This window comes from Vidua macroura, chromosome 20, assembly GCF_024509145.1.
Source record: "Vidua macroura isolate BioBank_ID:100142 chromosome 20, ASM2450914v1, whole genome shotgun sequence".
NCBI lineage: Eukaryota > Metazoa > Chordata > Aves > Passeriformes > Viduidae > Vidua > Vidua macroura.
Window position 1 is genome coordinate 3,621,386 of NC_071590.1, and position 18,486 is coordinate 3,639,871.

Below are 18,486 nucleotides of genomic sequence, written 5' to 3' on the forward strand. Positions count from 1 at the left end.
GAAATGCCATGGAATAGGACAGACATTGTTAAGAGAGAGACAGAACTAGAAAGAAGTTTCAAAGGACAGCCTTACAAATAAGATTAGATACTTTAGAGAAATAGAACTGTGAAAGATGCATTGTAGTAAGACCCATAAGGGGTAAGTTTAGATGATTGGCTTTAAAGCATTTACAGCATGGTATGACAAAAGCTGATAAGCCAAGAAATGCTTACAGTGTATTGTAATTAGGAAATAGTTGGCTTCTGATTGTGGTGGCATGAATTATAACATCTGTATTGTCTCATCCTTCACATGAGACTAAAAATAGAATAAAAGTTTTTAAAAGGCCTCTCAGTTACCCCATCTCTGGGCCAGAAAAAGACATAATCCAACAAGCCGCGACAAATTTTAGCCAATTCACCACCAACTCAAGTGGAGTTGCCTATGACAGCAAAGGTGGACAATGTCACCAAAGGCTCCATGCTACCTCTACTGCTACCACCAGCCTCGGTGCCTTGAGCTCCAGTTTTGGCTTCACTCTCCTTTTGCAGCTGCAGCAGGCAGTGCTGGGCTTGCTGGCCAATGCTCACTAGATGGCAACCATCACCAAAGCACAGACTGCAGAGTCCTGGACAGCCTCTGCCCAGGGCTGATCCTGGCAAGGCAAGATCAGGACAGCCTCAAGAATTCCATGCTGCCACAGCACACAGGGAATGCTGACTGAGAGGTACCTACATGTGCCAAGGGAGTTGGTTTGACTGTGTTAGCTTCTCCAAACCACCGCTGCTAAATGGGCACCTGCTACAAGAAAATCAAAGGCTGGATGAGGGCTCGAAAGGACAGACGTGGACAATGCTGCAGCCTTGCTCTGAACAGTGTGAAACAAAGGAGAAGCCTTTGCAGACAGGGCACCCACCAGAACAGCCTCAGCCAAGATGCAGCAGTTTCAGAAGACAGATGACATCCGAAAGTTGGATTTTCAAAGCACAGCAACAGAGGTAGGAGGATGAGAGGCAGACAGCACTACACTCACATCTGCCTTTCACACCTTCCATATGCACAGAGACAATAAATACTTTCTGAGCACCATGAAGATTAATCTTCCAGATAGTTTGAACTGTATGATAAAGAAAGCAGGGACTTGCATTCACTCCATGATTTATTCTCTGCCATCCTGGTTCTTTTGTTTTGAGAACAGGCTGAAACTCAGCCATCTGCTGCCAATCATTTACTGCTTTCTTGCCCTGACATTGAACAAGACAGCTTTTCTCCTAATTTAAATTAAAGCACATGGCTGCTGGACAAAAGGCTTATTACAGAACCTGAGATCTAACAAGGCAGAAACTCTTAGCTCCTCGGTTTCAAAGTTATAGGTTAGACTTGATGATATCAAAGGTCTTCTCCAACCCAGTTAATTCTGTGAAATATAAATCTCACCTCTAAAGCCAGTCTGCCTTCAGAACCTCCAAGAAAGCAACAGTATTTCCCACTTAAGGAACTTGTGTAGGACAAGGAATCAGTTGCACCTGTATTTGAAGCCCAGTCAGAGCTGCTGTATAATTCAGATTTGAACACCACCAATTTCAAGATCTAAGGCCTGGGTCATTCCATTAACTAAATTCCACATGAACAGAAAGAGCTTCCCAGCAAGCCTGTGAGATGTCCCTGCCTAGTTTTATAAGTACTAACAAGGTCTTTTTTGGAAAAAAGAGTGGAGGTGCCTAGGGAGTCAGAGGTGGTAAGATCAATCAGCAGACACCTATTGCACTACAGAATTAATACAAGGACAGAAAACAAGCACCAACTCTGGAAATTTCTCTGGAAATTTGTTCCCAGAAAGAACAGAATAAAACATTAAGCTGAGGAGAAAAAGTAAAATCTTTGTCTTTTGTAGCTCTGACAGGGTAACTTAAGAACACAAGAAGAAAGTTTATGACAGGAATGTGTGGTAGAAAGCAGAGCTAATACAATCAACAGAATCAGTTTCTAGCAAAAATTAAATCCCACTGTTAAGTTCTCTCCTCTCCCTACTTTCTCCTGTTTCCTGAAGCCATTCAGACTCCTCCTTCACAGAAGTTATGTGATCCTGCTTTAAAATGGCCCAGTGATGAGGTTTGTATTGATCTCCCTGCAAGGCAATCTGAAAACCTAAAAGACTCAAAATTAGACACTTCCTTCCAGCCCACAATGTCCAACCAAGCACAGCCCTAACTCTCCTCCCGGGCCTGATGGCATTTGCCCCCCAGGCAGCCCAGGAGGTGTGCAGGACCCGGGCTGGGGCTCAGAGCACACAGTACCTTGTGCCAGCAACTGCCCCATCGTTCTTCCCCAGGGGCTCATCCAGCTCCACGCCACACCACTCTCCTTTGGCAAAATCCGTCTCTCCCACGTAGCGCACCACTCCTGTCTTTGTGCCGCCGACCTGTCAGAGATAAGATGTTTGAAGATATTTAGATAAGAGGATTAGAGATGGCAGCACTGTTGTAGTAACGGGCCCCAGCCAGGTAATAATTATTACAGACTCTATGATTCACAGAAGGCTGATCAATCTCTATTTTTATGAAGAAACCCATTGTTTTTATAGACAGTTATGACACAGCTGGACTTGATTGGTCCTTTAATTAAAGCACTATCACTATTGGTTAATTAAGAAACCACCCTTTGGTAAGCAAATCTCTGTAACACATTCCACATGTTCACAAGAACAGGTGCAGCAAGTGAAGAAAAGAATTGTTTCTCATTCTTTTCTCTGATCTTCTCACAGCCTTCCCCAGGACAATGCCTGGGAAAGTTGTGTGTTGCTCTCTGTGGCCAGAGAGCTGCTGCCACACAAGGGGACTGAAGCTGGGACAGGTATTTAAAAGAAGGGGACAGACACCTGTATTTTCTGTTTCAGATCTGATGAAATCAGCAGACAGTTCTCACACCGAGTTCTAACTAATTGGTATAAAAGCAACGTATTTTACCAAATATAAAATGTTATTGCTTTTATAGTTGTTTTGGGAAAAACAACAACAACCAAGCATAAAGCAGCTAAAAGTTTCTGGGAGTTCAAAAAAATGGAAACAATATCGAATAGTTCTCACACCAAGTTCTCCTAGCACTAAAGCTGTCTTTCCAATAACTACAAAGTGATTTTGGGACTGCCTGCCTGGCAGATATCAGAATAAATATAATGAAAACATATTTCAAGGTGTTAATTAATTACACCAAGTTACTTATGAGGCCACAAAGGAGTTTAATCCCTGCAGGCACAGCTCATACCTGCCTTGCCTGGAGAACCATGACCTGCACTGACAGGTTTTCAGCCCTGTGCTCGTTCAGCCAGCAGTTTTGGGCAATACTGGGACATGACAGCAAGAGGACAGCTGAGCCAGGAAAGCATTCATTAATCCTCAGCTTGCTCCCAGGATGTAGAAAATGCTCAAAATAGAGGTGCTCCACTTTTATCTACACTGCCTACAGCAACAAACACTGCTGACAAACTGCATGGGAGTGGGGCTCAGCTCACTGCCAGGCATCCTCCAACACAGGTTTTTTCTCCTACCACGGAGAAACAAGAATAAATCACACATTTTCCTCCTGAATTTACACTTTAAATTCTTAAAGTTTGCAGCTTACTGAGGAGACTCAAGGAGGGCAAGCCAGGAACCCTGGGAGCTCTGCTTTGATCATTGCTCTGAGTGTGGCACTGAGCAGCAGCTGCCTCTGCTCTAAACACTCCCACTTAGACACTTGGGCTGAGAAAAGGAAGATAGAAAAGGAGGGTGGTTCTACAGGTTCACACTTCAAGTAAATTAGCATATAATCTAAACCTTTTTAGCCTATCTCTGCTAACGCCTAAATTCAAGGAAGAAAGCTTAAAAATAAGTTTAAAATTAAATTTGCAGCTTCATCCTGAATGACTTGCAGTTATTAATTTTCTTAAGACTAAATTGAACATTAAAAGGTATCAACAGAGTATTATTTCCTACAGAAAACAGTGAGAGCTGAATGCAGAAATCTCTGGGTTTGTGTATTTCAGGGGAGGAATGTTAGATTTATCAATTCTAAATCCCTAAAAATTGCTTATGTAAAGGAAAAAAGAGTTTTCCTAGATTAAAAATACCTGCACCTTTATGGACTAAACAGCACAGCTCTGAAGTCTGGGTCCTACCTCAAATCCTGGGAGGTTGCAGCATACAGCTTGAGTTAGTTCTCTGGAATTTCTCTCTCTAGGGATTCAAAGCATTGCTGCTTACGGAAGAAAATCTTTGGGGATGTTGTTCTCTTTGCTACAGGGTAGAGTAAAATATTTGCCAGCAGGCAAAGGATCGTAAGAAAAATTTCTGGTTCTACTTTGTGCCCAGGAGTAAAAAGATAATTCAATTTCAGTATTAGGTACTTGGCAAGTTACTGATTTGAACAGTCACAGTGAGTTCTTCACCTAACACTCACAGTTAAATGCTGGTTCCTATTTTGATTGATTTGAGTTTATACAGATTTAGCCTCTTAATATTAATGTAATGATTTAATGCCATTCTAATACATTTCTTTAGCTGCAAGTTGAACTTGATATAAGTGCAATTAATCATAGGAATAATTCATAGGAACTTACCATTGATGGTGTGCCCCCTCAATTTTATTTTTATTGAGTTTTAATTCCAGATATTGAGTCAGATATTTCCTTTACCACGCCATATGACCCTGACAGAGTCTCATGTAAACCTTAAAAATCCAGTGAGCTCCCTGTATCAGTGTGACTGTGTGGCATCTACTGCAGGGTCCCACTCTTCCACCCACACAAAGAACCACTCAGGTATGTCCCCATTAGTATTATATATTTAAGAAAGCTTTTTCCAACCAAGAGAGTAAAAACACTACCCCTACTGACATGATATACAAACTATTTATGCCAACACTAAAACTGTACAGTAAGAGTGCAGGACATGCTCCCAGCCAAAAGCCCCATGTCAGAGAACTCTAAACACAGATCAGGTCCAAAATTCCCCTGAACAGCCACATGATTCCCTCCTTCCAGAGTAGTGTATTCTATTTTCACTTTGGAGCTTTAATTATTCTGCCACCCTCTCTAAAACACACCCTGCCATCAGCACCATGTTCTCCCCAAGCCAAGGCAGACACATCTGCTCTCCAAAGCCTGGGCTCCCCACAGTCCAGCTGGCAGTGCAGTCAGAAGCCAAGATCAGGCTTGCATGCCAGTGCTTGAGCCTCTTGCTGAACTTCCCATCTTTTGGCAGGCATGCAAAAACTCTGATGGATGGAGAGTCCAGAAAGTTCTCCCGTCTCAGACATGCAGATTTGTTCAGCTAATGCTGCTAAAATAAATAATGCTTTGAGGAAGCCAGTCAGCAGGTTGTGCCTGTGTATGAAATGGTCTCATCAGAACAGAATGTTTGATTCTATCAAACCCTTCAATAAATTAGAGGTATCACCTTGGCAGAGGATACAAGGCAGCCAAGGAAGGTAGTAATGGCATGGCATAACTCATGGGAGCTCAGAGCCATCCCTTGGATACCACTATCTGTAAGCCAGGTGTGAACAGCAGCTGAGCATGGATGGCTCCTATGGCATGGAGACCAGAGGATTTCAACCTAGAACATCCCAGCCCCATGCTGGCATCAGTGCCACTCCAAGTCATAAGTTTCTCTACAGGTAACTTGTTTGCATGTCTCAGCCTGGCCCACTGGTCAGTCACAGCCACATCTCCAACATGCCCAGTGTCTGGAGTGAAGCAAAGACAAAGTGGAGAGGGCAACCCCTCTCTCTGCTAAAGCCTGAGACAGCACAGAATTAACAAGTATCAGCCTCAGCTCAGACATGTCATGGCTTCTGCAGTTGACAAGTTTCGCTAAAAAATGAACAAAACTCCCAAAGCTTTACTTAGAAGCCTTTAACAGTTGCCTTACCCAAACTATTGCTGAGATTATTCATGCCCAAGAGAATGGGATTTTACCAAATATAAAATGTTACTGCTTTTATAGTTGCTTTGGGAAAAACAACAACAACAAAAACCAAGCATAAAGCAGCTAAAAAGAGTTCTTTCTGGAAGTTCCAAAAAATGGAAACAGTATTGACACAGTGATACTAGATTTTTTTTGGTTTGGACATTATTTTGACCAGTGTCAACACTCCCAAGATTCTTCACTTCAGGTAAAAACACTTAAGGTTAAGTTTAAACAAACTTGTGGTAGCCCTTCCTCTTCAGCTGGAGTTGAGCAGCCTCCAAGCCACACGCCTTGGAGCTCCTGGAAGATTCAGTTCCAGACTGAAGCTCCCTGCCCCTTTTTCATGCCTTTAATCAAAGATTACTTTGCTGACTCATCCATTTCCCAGTGAAACATTCCCAGTAGTTTCAAGAGACAGTCTAGGTAGGGCCTGACCTTCACAACAAAATGAAGCCGAGGATATTTAGAGGATATTTAGCAGGTCTGTATCTACTGGTGAGTCAGAGCAGCAACATGCAGTCATGGAAGGACATCACACACCTTCCCTGCTAATTGTGGTATCACTGACACCACATTTTACTGTGCTTTTCCCATCAAAATGACAAAATGGGATCCAGACCAGTATCCTAGGACTGAAAAGACAATGATGCTAATCCTTCCTGACATTGCCTTCAACAGAGCTAACCTATCATTTAAACAATTTACCAGATTAGCAGCAGGACAGATCTCAGTCTGGCTGCTGTGAGAAGCACCCCCTCCAGCCTGCGTCTGCTCTTTGCTCCTCACAGCCCTGCTCTTTCTTGCTCTAAGCAAGAACCACTGGGGAGCTGCCCTCAGCCTGTGGCCTGTGGGCATTGCTTTGCTTGCAATACACTCCAACACTGCTCAGGAAGAAGAAAATAAAATTCTCTGTGCCTTTCAGGCCAACAGAGACTGTCTCCAACCATATCATGCACATTCAGGGGTCAGCAATAGCTGAGACACCTGCTTGATCATATTCCCATGCAGAAATCCAGAGATAACACTGTCCTTTCTGTTTAACATACTAATTTACCCATTTAAACTGATTTTGAAAGTTTCCACAAGACAGGGCTGCTGACCAGAGGATGGAGGTGGGAGCACAGAGTGCCCAGCACACGGACAACCTCCTCTGCAGAGCTCCCATGTCCCGTGCTGGGCCCCAGCAGAGCCGTGGGACTCTCCTGCTGCTCACCTCTGGAAAGAGGAAGGAAGGGGGAGGGGGAAAAGAGCACACACAGGACACTTGCTTCACACTCTGAGGACCCTCAAGTACTTTTTGAGTGCAGCACATCAGCTTATTCCACTCTGTTACTGGATGATGCCAACAAGAACTTGGTAATCACCTTTACTGGACAAGTGAGGCTTGTTCTGGGTACAGCTGTACCTGCAGGCTCTGTCCAGTCTGTAAACTGGACCAACCATCCTTTCCCTTGGGGATGAATGGCTGGGTTTATTTCCCCCTCCCCATACTCATCCACCCACTAAAGGATCCTATTTCCACCCAAGCTGAGAGAAGCAGGAGCTGTTTTCCCATCATACACAGTTTAGCTCCTCCAAGCATTGAAAATCACCATACAATACTTGATTTACAGAGGGTGCTTTTGGCAAAGGCACAGGCTGTGGGTCCAGCTACTACAGATCACCTGAAATAATGCAAGGGGGTAAATGTGGCCATCACATACTGGGGCTGTGTCCCAGCTACAGCCAGGGCCAGTGTTCAGCAGCTGGTGAAAGGTGGGGAACTGGCTTGTGGTCAGGTTTATCTGTAAATACAACTTCACCTCCATGTGCAATCAGCAGCTTTATCTGATTGAATAAATACCATGTCATCTGAGAATGCCAGAACTGGCTTTTAAGGTAAGGGGAGAAACAGACAGCCAGGAATTACAGGCCAGCCCTCTGTATGTGAAGTACAGGAATTTTTATAGTTTCTTTTCATCCAACCACTCATCTTTGTGCCTACCCATCCCCACAGCACAAGTCAGCATTACACAGCAATGAGTCTGACAGCACTGCTGATGCAAGACATTTCTGTGCATTTATCTGTCAGCCACCAGTGAGAAAATAATATCCTAGGGAGGTGGTGGAAGAGGAAAGCCTGGAATTACAGCTTCCCCTCCTGGGGCTGTCTCTGATACCAAGCCTGCCTGTGTTATTAACACAGTTTGCTCCAGTACAGTCCACTTACAGCTCCTATTTAACTACAGATACTGCACCCAGCAGACAAGGGCCAGGCAGTGGCTCAGCCCAGATGAATGGTTAGGAGGGTGTGCACATAACCTCTAAGGGTTAATGTGGCAGCAGGGCAGAGCAGTCACTTTGGGCTATTTATTTGTTTCACTGCATAGAAACAGGAAGGTTTAGGTTAGAAGGGACATAATGTTCATCTTGTTCCACCCCCTGCCATGGGCAGGGACACCTTCCACTAGCCCAGGTTGCCCCAAGCCCCATGCAACCTTGCTCTGAACACTTCCAGGGATGGGGCAGACACAACTTCCCTGGACAGCCTGTGCCAGAGCCTTGCCACACTTACCAGGAAGAATATTTCCTAATATCAAATCTAACCCTACTCTGTCAGCCTTTCCCCCTTATCCTGACACTACACACTCCTGCAAAAAGCCCCTTTCCAGCAACAATCTCATATAGTGAGGAAAGAGCTCCAGCTAGGAGTCCTAGATGTTTTCTTGTCTCTTGAATCCTGCAAACATCTGCACTTCCCATTGCCTGTCACAAACTTCCATAGGGACAGAGATCCATCACTCCCACATTGCCATTCTGCTACACTCTCTAGCCATGACACAGCAATTGCTGGAGCTCTAAGCAGGCAGTGGAATGCTAAGAATCCTGCCTTGATAGAAATACAGAATGGGATCCTTCCTTCTTTTCTGCCTGGTCAGCAATAAGGGAATGTGTCTGGTGATTGTCTGAAAAAGGCCACAAAGGAGCACTGCTGCATCTCTAGGACTCCACAAGCTGGGACAGTTCCAATGGTTAACCTGGAAAATAAAGAGCAGGAATCCTTCCTTCATGACACCTTGCATGCCTTTCCAGCAGTGAGGCTTCAGTCTCAGGCACTGAAATTGCTCATGGATTTTGGCAGCAGAGCAGTGAGTTGTCTCTGCCCAAGGAGAAGGGCTTGGGCTGCAATTCTCCTGCCCAGGGAGCTGCTCAGGAAATTATTTCTCACTCAGGAGGTTCAATGCTTTCTGCAGCTCTGGGCTGGCCTAGCAGGGCTGTGGCAGGGACAGGCAGGGGGGATACTGAAGAAAGAACTTGATTTGTTTATTCATCAGTGCTTTCTGTCATTTGCCAGAAGCCAGGGGCTGCAACGCACTGGGGGCAAAAGTAGTTTGCAGCAGACAGACAAGATGATTAGAACCACACACTCAGGGGGAAGGCCAGGATCCATTTTCAGCAGCCCAGGCAGGCTCCACACAGCCCTGCCCAGCTGAAGTGCTGCTGCTCCAGCACTTCCACTGGCTTTGAAGACCTGCAAGTTCCAGCAAAAATCACAAACCTGGCATCCATCCAAGAAGTATCTGGGGCAATACCCCTTGGCAATTGAACCAGCCACTGGGATATACCCTGGCCCTTAAACAGCCTTATTTATCACTCCATTGCAATGCTGAACTGCACAATCCCAGTTAGGAAATACAGGCATGGCTGAAGGGCAGAATACCTATTCTAAGAGGATTTTTTTTTAGTTTAAATTATTTTTCATTTAGGATGACATATAATAAACCACCTACTTCCCCCACTTCTTCAGATAGCAATGGCATCTAAAGGGAAATGAGTTCAGCTGCTAAGAAGGCCTCTCCACAAAGAATGCAAAATATATTTTCTTAGGCAAAAAACCAAGCAGAAATTCCTCCCAGGCAGAAAATGCTCCGCTGCTCTGTTTCCAGCCCTTCTTTCCCCACAGAAAGGCAATAAGCCAGTCTCACATAAACAGAACTTCAGCAATTATCTCATTTCAGGAAGCTCAGCTGTCACTAAAGCAAAGGTTAATTGTCCCACATTTATTTGCCAGACTTCAAGAGATGAGTTCTACAACATTAGGGTGGATTTTTGCAATTTTTACATCTCTGGGAAAAAGTCAGAGTGCCAAAGGCAAATATTATCTAACTCTTCTAATGGAAAGCTTCTAATGGAAAGCTGAAAGTCACTTTCTGCAACTGCTGGAAAGTCAGAGAGAGTCTTGGAACAAAGTAACCTGAAAACCAAAAATGTCTTCAAGCTATAATGGACTTTAATGAAGTTAAAGAAAGGCTTTTCAGTTTTCATCAGGAAATGGCCAGACTGCAGAGAGCCAGGTGTCCATCTGGCTGACCTGGAAGGGTCCCCTGCAACCTTGTGCTCCATCACAAGCAATCACTGAAAACATGTCCTCCCTCATTTGAAAAGCCTTTGGTGAATCCCATACATCTAAAAGCCACTCTGAAATAAAAATACACTCTTTCAGAAAAGGAAACACTGAGAGTCATAAAAACAACTAAAACTGTACCAATCCGTAGAGGATGAGCAAACATTTGCTCAAGGAATTTGAGGCAACTCAGGTTAATTCAGAATTATTGTTTATGTATTCCAATACCCAACATGATTAACTGACACCTCCCATAAGTAAAATAAAAGCTGCCAAGGCAAGCACATGTGAATGAACCATAACAGCAAATTATTTCTTCTTGCTATTATCTGTTCTTTTCCTGGATGCCTATGACTGTGTGCAAACAATTCCTCATGTTCCTGTAAGCTGAGCATTCCTGCTAGAACCAGTGAGAGACTAAACTTAATCCAGGCTCACTCTTTTGGAGCTTTTTATTACACTAACAAATCACAGCACAAACTTTATCTAGTAACATCTGAGGTGGATAAATGAACAGGGTTAATTAACAGGTAAAGGTGACTCTGACCAACAGCCATGGCAGCTTGCAGCTTTGCACACCCTGGATAATCTGAATCCCATTTAAAGTTATCCATGTGGTATTGCAGCTGGTTCCAGTACCAGCAGTGGTTGTGGGGGAGGGCAGACAGACTGGACATCTGTTTAATGACAGGTGTTTGGTAGAACTGGCTCCACAGTCTGTGTGAATCAGGAGTGTCTGTAGGGACTGTCAGAGCCAGTCTCAAATGTCCTTCTGGGACTAGTGTTGGGTTGTCCAGTAGTTTTTATTTTAGTTATATAAAATCTAAACAATGTAAAGGTAGTCTATTCCAAATAATGAAAATAACAGAAATCAGATGTGGATAACTCATCCATCACAACAGTGATCTCTCCCAAAGTCCTGCCATCTTCTAAAAATTACTGGAGGTTCCTTTCTGTACAGGAAAGGAGTTTGTGTCACATCTGACATATGAAAACTGAACCACCTGAAAGAGCAACCCAGGAGAGATTCTTGCAAGTCCTTTCAGACTATGTCCACCCACATGCAGCAAGACACTGTTGCAAATTCCTTGAGAGCCTAAATAATACACTCCATTATGAACTATCACTAGATTAGAACATAATGAATTATTTTGCTTCTATTTCCCTTATATTTCAGTTGTTCTCTCTCTGACATCTTTCTACAGTTCAGGACTTGTCCAATACAAGAAGTACTTTGGGACATGCTCTCCTACACCAATGTGAAAGACAGACATGTCCAGAAGACACAGCATCCCAAAATAACAGTGCAGATATGCTATTGGGCACAAAATGAGTACACAGAGCTTGGTAAGTTCAAAAGAGAAAAAGACCCAGTTTTATTCAAACATCTGGTATTTATAGAATTCCAAAGGTGACCGTGGGTTGGAGGATTGAATTACCACCTCTCCAACCACACTGGTCCAAAGATCAAGCAATCATTTCTCTCCACCCACAGAGAAATATGTAAACTATTCTATTTATACATTAAGTTGTGTGGGATTTATTTATACATTATTTATACATTAAATTTATTTATTTATTTATACATTATTTATACATTAAATTTATACATATACATTGTGTGGGAACTCTGACTCTCAAATATGTAAACATTATCAAAAGGCTAAAGAAGTTTTATGAGAACTTTAAAACTTTCAAAAGAACTATAAAAGAAAACTCAACACTTTTAAAAATCAGGACAACACAGATGTTTGATGCCTACTTGGCCCAGACATCTCCCAAGACCATGCTCCATCCCATACCTCACCACCAACCCTGTCCTCCTTTTGTCTCCTCCTGAAGCTGACCAGGAACACTCAGCAGGGGGACAAATCCTTGTCCTTTGCCATTCCAGGGGGACCCACAATCAACTCACCAGCACACGATCTCCAAGCCGTAGGTCCTTCTCCCCTTTTTTCACCGACCCGCTGTCCGAGAGGTTGGATCCAGACTCGTTGCCCGTCTTCATGGCGCTGTTCAGGACGCTCTCCCGCAGCGGGATCACGCGAGTGGACAGAGGTGGCGTGGCCGTCCCCGAGTGCAGTGACAAGTTCTGAGCCGTCAGGGAGTCCACGGAGGGGGCGTCACTCCCTGAGCCCTCGGCCACCGGCTGCCGTGTCAGCTTGGATGGTCGCGTAAAAATCCCCTGCAGCGGCTGGCACTCAAAGTACCGCACTCCTCCGACAGAGCCGTCATTCTTACCCACCGGCTCATCCAGAACAACCCCTGCCCACTGGCCTGGAGCAAACTGCGTTTCCCCGAGGTACTGGATCACTCCTGGCTTCACTCCATTCACCCAGACACGTTCGCCCACCACGAAGTCTCCCAGGAAATCATCGCCCACCTCGGCAACCTTTGAACCCGGCTTCTCGGTGCCGGTGGTGGATGTGGTACCCTGCTTGTGTAATGGTGAGCCTGTGGATCAAGGAAAAAGAGGTTTTGGTATAAGGACAAGTCCTAGAAGGAAGCCAAAACACCAGGAAAAGGCATTTACAGAAAGAAAACATCTGGGACAACAACTTAGATTGCAGGTGTATGCCCTGTGAAGATTAAACCTGAGTGATGCCATTACTTACACACCTTCCTCAGTGTTAATCTGCACAGATCCTCCATCTGCTGCCCAGTTTCTACAGGTCTCACACAGAACATAAAGAAATGGCCAGTGTCTTCATCCCCTTTACAACACCTCAGCCCCCTCACAACCCCAGATTGTGGATAAGCTCAAAAGCACAGGAGTGGTGGCAAGTGCTTAAGGACCAGAGAGGGAGCCCAATGAACTGCTGCTTTGCAGGAAGAAGCCAAAGTCATCCTTTTACACAAAAAAATAATCAAAAAATATTTTTATTTTTAAACAGTGTGAGGCACTGATGTTTTAGTACTTGGCATCATGAGAACCCCATTGTGTGTCCCACTAACAGCTCCTGTGGGACCACACAGTGGCTTCCACAAATCCCCCATTTTTCCCAGCTGCTGGTGTGCCCTTTGCTGGAGCAAATGCAGCAGCAAGCAGACACCTGGGGTATGTTCAGTATAAACAGCATCTACAAACCTTCATGCACAGCCTTGCAGGGTCACACAATGTGCATGGAACCCAATAACCTGGCAATAAAGAGTGCCCTTTTTCCAGCATCAGCCTTCCAGCGATTCTCTGCTGCCTGGGGAAGGAAAACTGCAGGTGATGCTGGTATTCACCGTTCTGCTCACACTCTCCAGCAGAATCTTGATTGGCCAAACTCCCCATAATACAAAAGAGGACCCTTAAACATGTGACAGCTGCGTGAATGGGAACAGAGTCTACCCAAGCAAATGAGACAGCAGTGACCCAACTCTTGCTGACCCCACTGTCAAACCCTCCTGTCACCAACTTTGGCCTTTCAGCCTGGGCCCCAGGCAACAAATGACAAGAACAGGTGAACTTCATTAAAACTCTGAGGGTTAAAGGGGGAAGTTGAGTAAAGCCCTAAAACAAACCACAACAGAAACTAAGGAAATAAGCTTGCAAAATAAGACCCAGCTAGTCACATACCATGGACCTTCAGCCATCCTCAGCTCTCATTAGCCCTGAGGTCTCAGGTGTGGTTCTCCCACACAGCTAGTGTAGGGGGTGTTTGCAGGAGGCTTGGTCCCACATATCCTGTGCTCAATGAAAGCTCCCTGGACTCTTCACCCCAACTTTCAGCTGAAGTTTCTGGGTGCCACCAACTAGAAAACTCTAAAGCAGAGCCAGGAAAAAAATTTTATTTGCTACCAGAGAAGGCTGGCAGAGGACACCCTGAGTAGCTGCAGAGACAAGCCAAACTTGAGTGCTTATGTGTAATGAACTGTGAAACTTGTTCAGCCTCAGCCATCACTGTGGCTCAGTCCCCAACACTTCTACAGCTCTTTCACAAGTAATGGGCCTGACAGATCAGGCTCAGCTCCTAGAAAGAGTGAAAAACATAAAAGCTCTCAGAGCAAGATACTTCAAAGCTTTGCTAGAGGTCTAGGAAAAAGGAAAGAAAAGAGCACCAGGGCAATAGCATGAAGAACTTAGTTTCTGCTAAATCATGTGTATTATGAGGGATCAATTTTGACACTTGGGTTCTTATTAGAGTCCAGAGTCAACACTTGACAAACTTCTATGGCCACAAGTTTAGGGCCCCTGGAAGCAGCACCTCTGCCTGGTCTGAACCTCATCTGAACAAGGAGAGAGCAGCAATTAAGGTGTGATTGTACAAACTCCTCTCACAAACAGAAGTATCTCCAACCAACTCCCTGGGCTCAGTGGGCTAGGGCTGGAACAACTCTTGAGAAGATCAGCCAAAAGGGACATGCACAGCATAACACATGGGGAATGTTCAGGAAAATCCCATGATGGGTACAGGAAGGACAGTAAATACTGTCCCCAGCTGTGTGAATACTGTTCCCAGCTAAAAATGTTGGTGGCAACAGAGCTCCCAGCAGAGCTCAGTCAGCTCCTAGGGAGAGCCTTCTCCTGGCTTCTGGACCCTCCTTGGAAGTTTCCTCAGCCTGATGTGATCATCAAGAAGTTTTGGGGGCTTTTGGACAAATTTCTGGCATTTAAGCTTGTGTCACTCTCAATTTTGTAGGACAGTACACCAAGATGAGCTCCATCAGATGGACAGCATTACATCCAAGAACCAGTTTCACCTTAAAAAAATTAAACCCAAAGACTATAAGGATGCTTAGAGCTCTTGGTCTTTACTTTAAATAAAAAGAAGTGTGAAGGAAACAGGGCTCCATCCATCTGAACTATAAAAACAACCATAGGCAAAAAATAAGGCCATCATTGTAATTTGAATGCTTAATAGCACAAGACAGTAAAGCAGTCAGATTAGCAAGTTACATTTTAAGAAGACTCTAAGTTAAATAACCAAAGCTGGCTACAGGGGTTTATCACCAACAAGGTCTGTGATAGGTAGGAGAATAAATTAAATTAGAAACACAACTTACAGCTTGGTTTTGTGCCTGGCAGAGCACCCTAACACACAAAGATTGTGCCACTGACACGTCTGTGCACACGTATCCACCGTGTCAAGGACAGCCAAACTCAACCTACCGTACAGGGAACTGTAAGCACATAAAATCTGGGGGGCTCTGCTGCTATATTAAGAAGAGATCAAAACTGTTTTCCTAGTCTTACTGAGCCTGAGTTTCAGCATAATTCTTGATTTCAGGTGTTAGTTAATGGTGAAGATAGAGGTCACATTAACTCTCACAAGCACCTCTGCAATGTGGCTGGGATAAGCAAACCCTTCAGCAGCAAAGCTCAAGCAAAGAAAGGCAGGAAGGCTGCCCAAGGCTGAACAAACAATGCAGCAGGATTTAAAATTGCATTTAGACTCACCGTATTTCACTGCAAGAGCAAATACCTTCAAAACTGACTTGGACCAGCAAAAAAATAAAGAACAGTTCATTGGATTCCTGATGCAACACTGTCTTCCCCCAAAAGCCAAAATTTTAGTGGAACTTTACACAATCTTGTTCATTCTAGGTGCCTGTCTGATAAGCAGGTATGCTGAAATACAGTAATTGCATCTCAGGGAAATAATCTCATTCCAGGCTCCTGAGCAGTGCAGGCAGAAACATCATTATTGTTGAGCATGAAGTGAATTATTCAGAAGTACAGGATGTAAATAAGGAACTGTCTGAAGGTTCACCTTGTTTATTATGGTAGTGTAGAAACTTGTGTTTTACATGGCTTTCATTACCCACATATGAAATAATAACCACAGAGCAGTTAATGGGCTTTGGTGCAGCAGCTTTTCAGAGAAGCCAAGAGTAACCATGATCAAGTTGAACTCATTTCTCTTGGGTTTTACTAACCCACTAACTAGATGGCCAGACAGCATCCCAAGTAATCTAAGTAAAATAAGCTCTGATCCTCCCAGGTAGGTATCTGGTCACCAGCCTTTCAGAAGGCAAATGGTAGCAATGAATAACTTATCTTCAATCCCGTGAGTATCCTAAGATAGCCCAAAAGTGAGAGCAGCTGATGGCACTGCTCTCAGAGACCTGACATTGGCATTGCCACTCTCCAAGTATCTCTTACAGCTGAAGGGAAAGCCACCCAAGAGGATTGCCATGAAAGACTACTGAGCTTTTCCAGCCTACAGGCACCTAAGGAGTTGGTCTATTGGTCTGTGTCACTTGGATTTGCTGTTTTGAAGAAGAAAAGTCTTGTTCTAGTCAGACTCCCAGATAAATGTCAACGAGTTCCAAAAATCTCACTAAGAAAAAAGTTCCAAGAAACAGCAAACCAAGGGTACAGATCTCAGGTATGAAACTGAGAAGAGTTACACAAGAGAGATGCACCCAACAGAACAAACTGGGTACTTTCTACTCCAACCCTGCCAGTACCTGCTGATGCCAACCAAGAAGCCACAGGAACTCTCTGGAGGTCACTACTAGGCCTCTAACTCAGTAGCTCACCTGGAAGCCAGGAACGAGGAAGGCTCTTCCTGCTTGATCCAAGAGGATCTCCCCGTGCTGCTCTGTCCAGAACAGACCTCACTTGCTAGTCAGGACTTCAACAGCAGCAGCTGCCTTCCTCCTCTCACTGGGACCAGGCTCCAAGACACAACAAGCAGTGAGCAAGGATTTCTTCCACTCAGGCTTTCCAACTTTACAACCCTATTGTGTTCATTAGCTGGCTCATTCTTTTTGGATTAAATGGGTTTCCTGTAGGTCACAGCTTCCAGGGCTGAGCAACAACTTGTAAATCAAAGTCACACAGAGCATCCACTAAATGCACATTTTATCCAGCTCCAAATCTCTGCTTTCCCTTTGCCCTTCACATAGCCTACACATTAGCCACCACTATGGCAAGCCTGGTGCTTAGAGCTCTTTTTGTAAACTCATCCCACCAATTTTAGGGACCCACGCCGACAGGGCATCAGTACTTCAGGAGCCAAATTCCCACCAGCCAAGAGCTGGAGAGGTTAAAAGTTTAACTGAAGTTTCAGCCTGTTCACAGGGCTCTTGTTACTGTGTCAATGAAAGCCATGTATCCAAAATCCCTTGAAGCACAAGGGCTTCTGCAAAAAGAGCATGGATTCTTCCAGCTCTTGGAAACTGCTGTAGGAAGGAGTGAACAGAAGCTTTGTATAGTACAGAAGCAAGAAACCCCTCCTCAAGAAAGCTCTGGAAACTGAAGTGGGAGGAAGAGAGCACTTGCTCTGCAGCACCAGCAGGAGTAGCTTTCCCTGCAGGATCCTGACAACATGTTCAGCCTTGTGCTATCTTTAAGTCACATCCACTGAACCCATCAATCCCCTCACTCCCTCCACATCCTTCGACCTCCCACAGCACTCCAGTTGCTCATTTCTTAACACCAGGCAACTGAAACAAAGGGGAAAGGAAACTTGTATCTAAAGGGGAGGAGGGAGAGGAAGGGAAGAGCAGTTCAGCGTGAGAAGCAGTGCTTAGTGAGTGTTGCCCATGTATTTCCTACTCCCTGCAGAACCCTTTTGTGGTCTGACTGCTCCCAAGACACATGCCAGGCACCACAACTGCCAAAGGACTCAGAAATGCAACAGCCTTGTGTGTTGCCATGGGAATCAGGAGACAAGTAGTTAATTGATGAAATGGAGGCACACTAGATTTAAAAGAAAGAGGAAAGAAACAACAACAACAACAAAAAAACTCAAAAACTTAACAACAAAAAAACCAACACAAAACCACACACAAAAAAAAAAAAAAACAACAACAAAACAACAGCAAAAAAAACCCTAAAACCACAACTAAACAAAAAAAAAAAGGGAAAAAAAAAAAAAAAAAAAAAAGAGAGAGAGATTCCAGAATAGCATCTTGTGTCAGGGAGGAGGGAGAAATGAGCACAAACATTACATTTACAGAAGAGCTTTACAGTGGCCCTACAAGAGGTCTTTTTCCTTTTCTATTTTAATTTTCAGAGGTTTTTACCCTCAAGCATCACCACATCACAAGACAGCCTGACATGCAGCACAGAGCTGTCCACCCAATCCCAGCTGTGTTCCCTCCCATGGTAAACTTCTCATGCACTACCGAGCAACAAAAGGTGCCCCAGCCTGGCAGAACTGCCACTGGCACGAGACTGAAGACACTTCACCCTCATGTCACTGGCCCCTGCTGTAGATGCCACTGACCTGTGAT

General features: G+C 44.5%; 1 protein-coding gene across 3 annotated transcripts in view; it reads right to left on the minus strand.

The window, feature by feature from the left end:
• The window catches only part of CLIP2 (CAP-Gly domain containing linker protein 2), a 97,773-nt gene that overhangs the window by 27,917 nt on the left and 51,370 nt on the right, over window positions 1-18,486 (minus strand). For all 3 annotated transcript variants that reach the window (XM_053995335.1, XM_053995337.1, XM_053995336.1), the window contains 2 exons: window positions 12,230-12,768; window positions 2,280-2,404 (listed from right to left, as the gene is read on the minus strand). In XM_053995335.1, coding sequence (XP_053851310.1) covers window positions 2,280-2,404; window positions 12,230-12,768 — 664 coding nt within the window. The remainder of the gene's footprint in view (window positions 1-2,279; window positions 2,405-12,229; window positions 12,769-18,486) is intronic.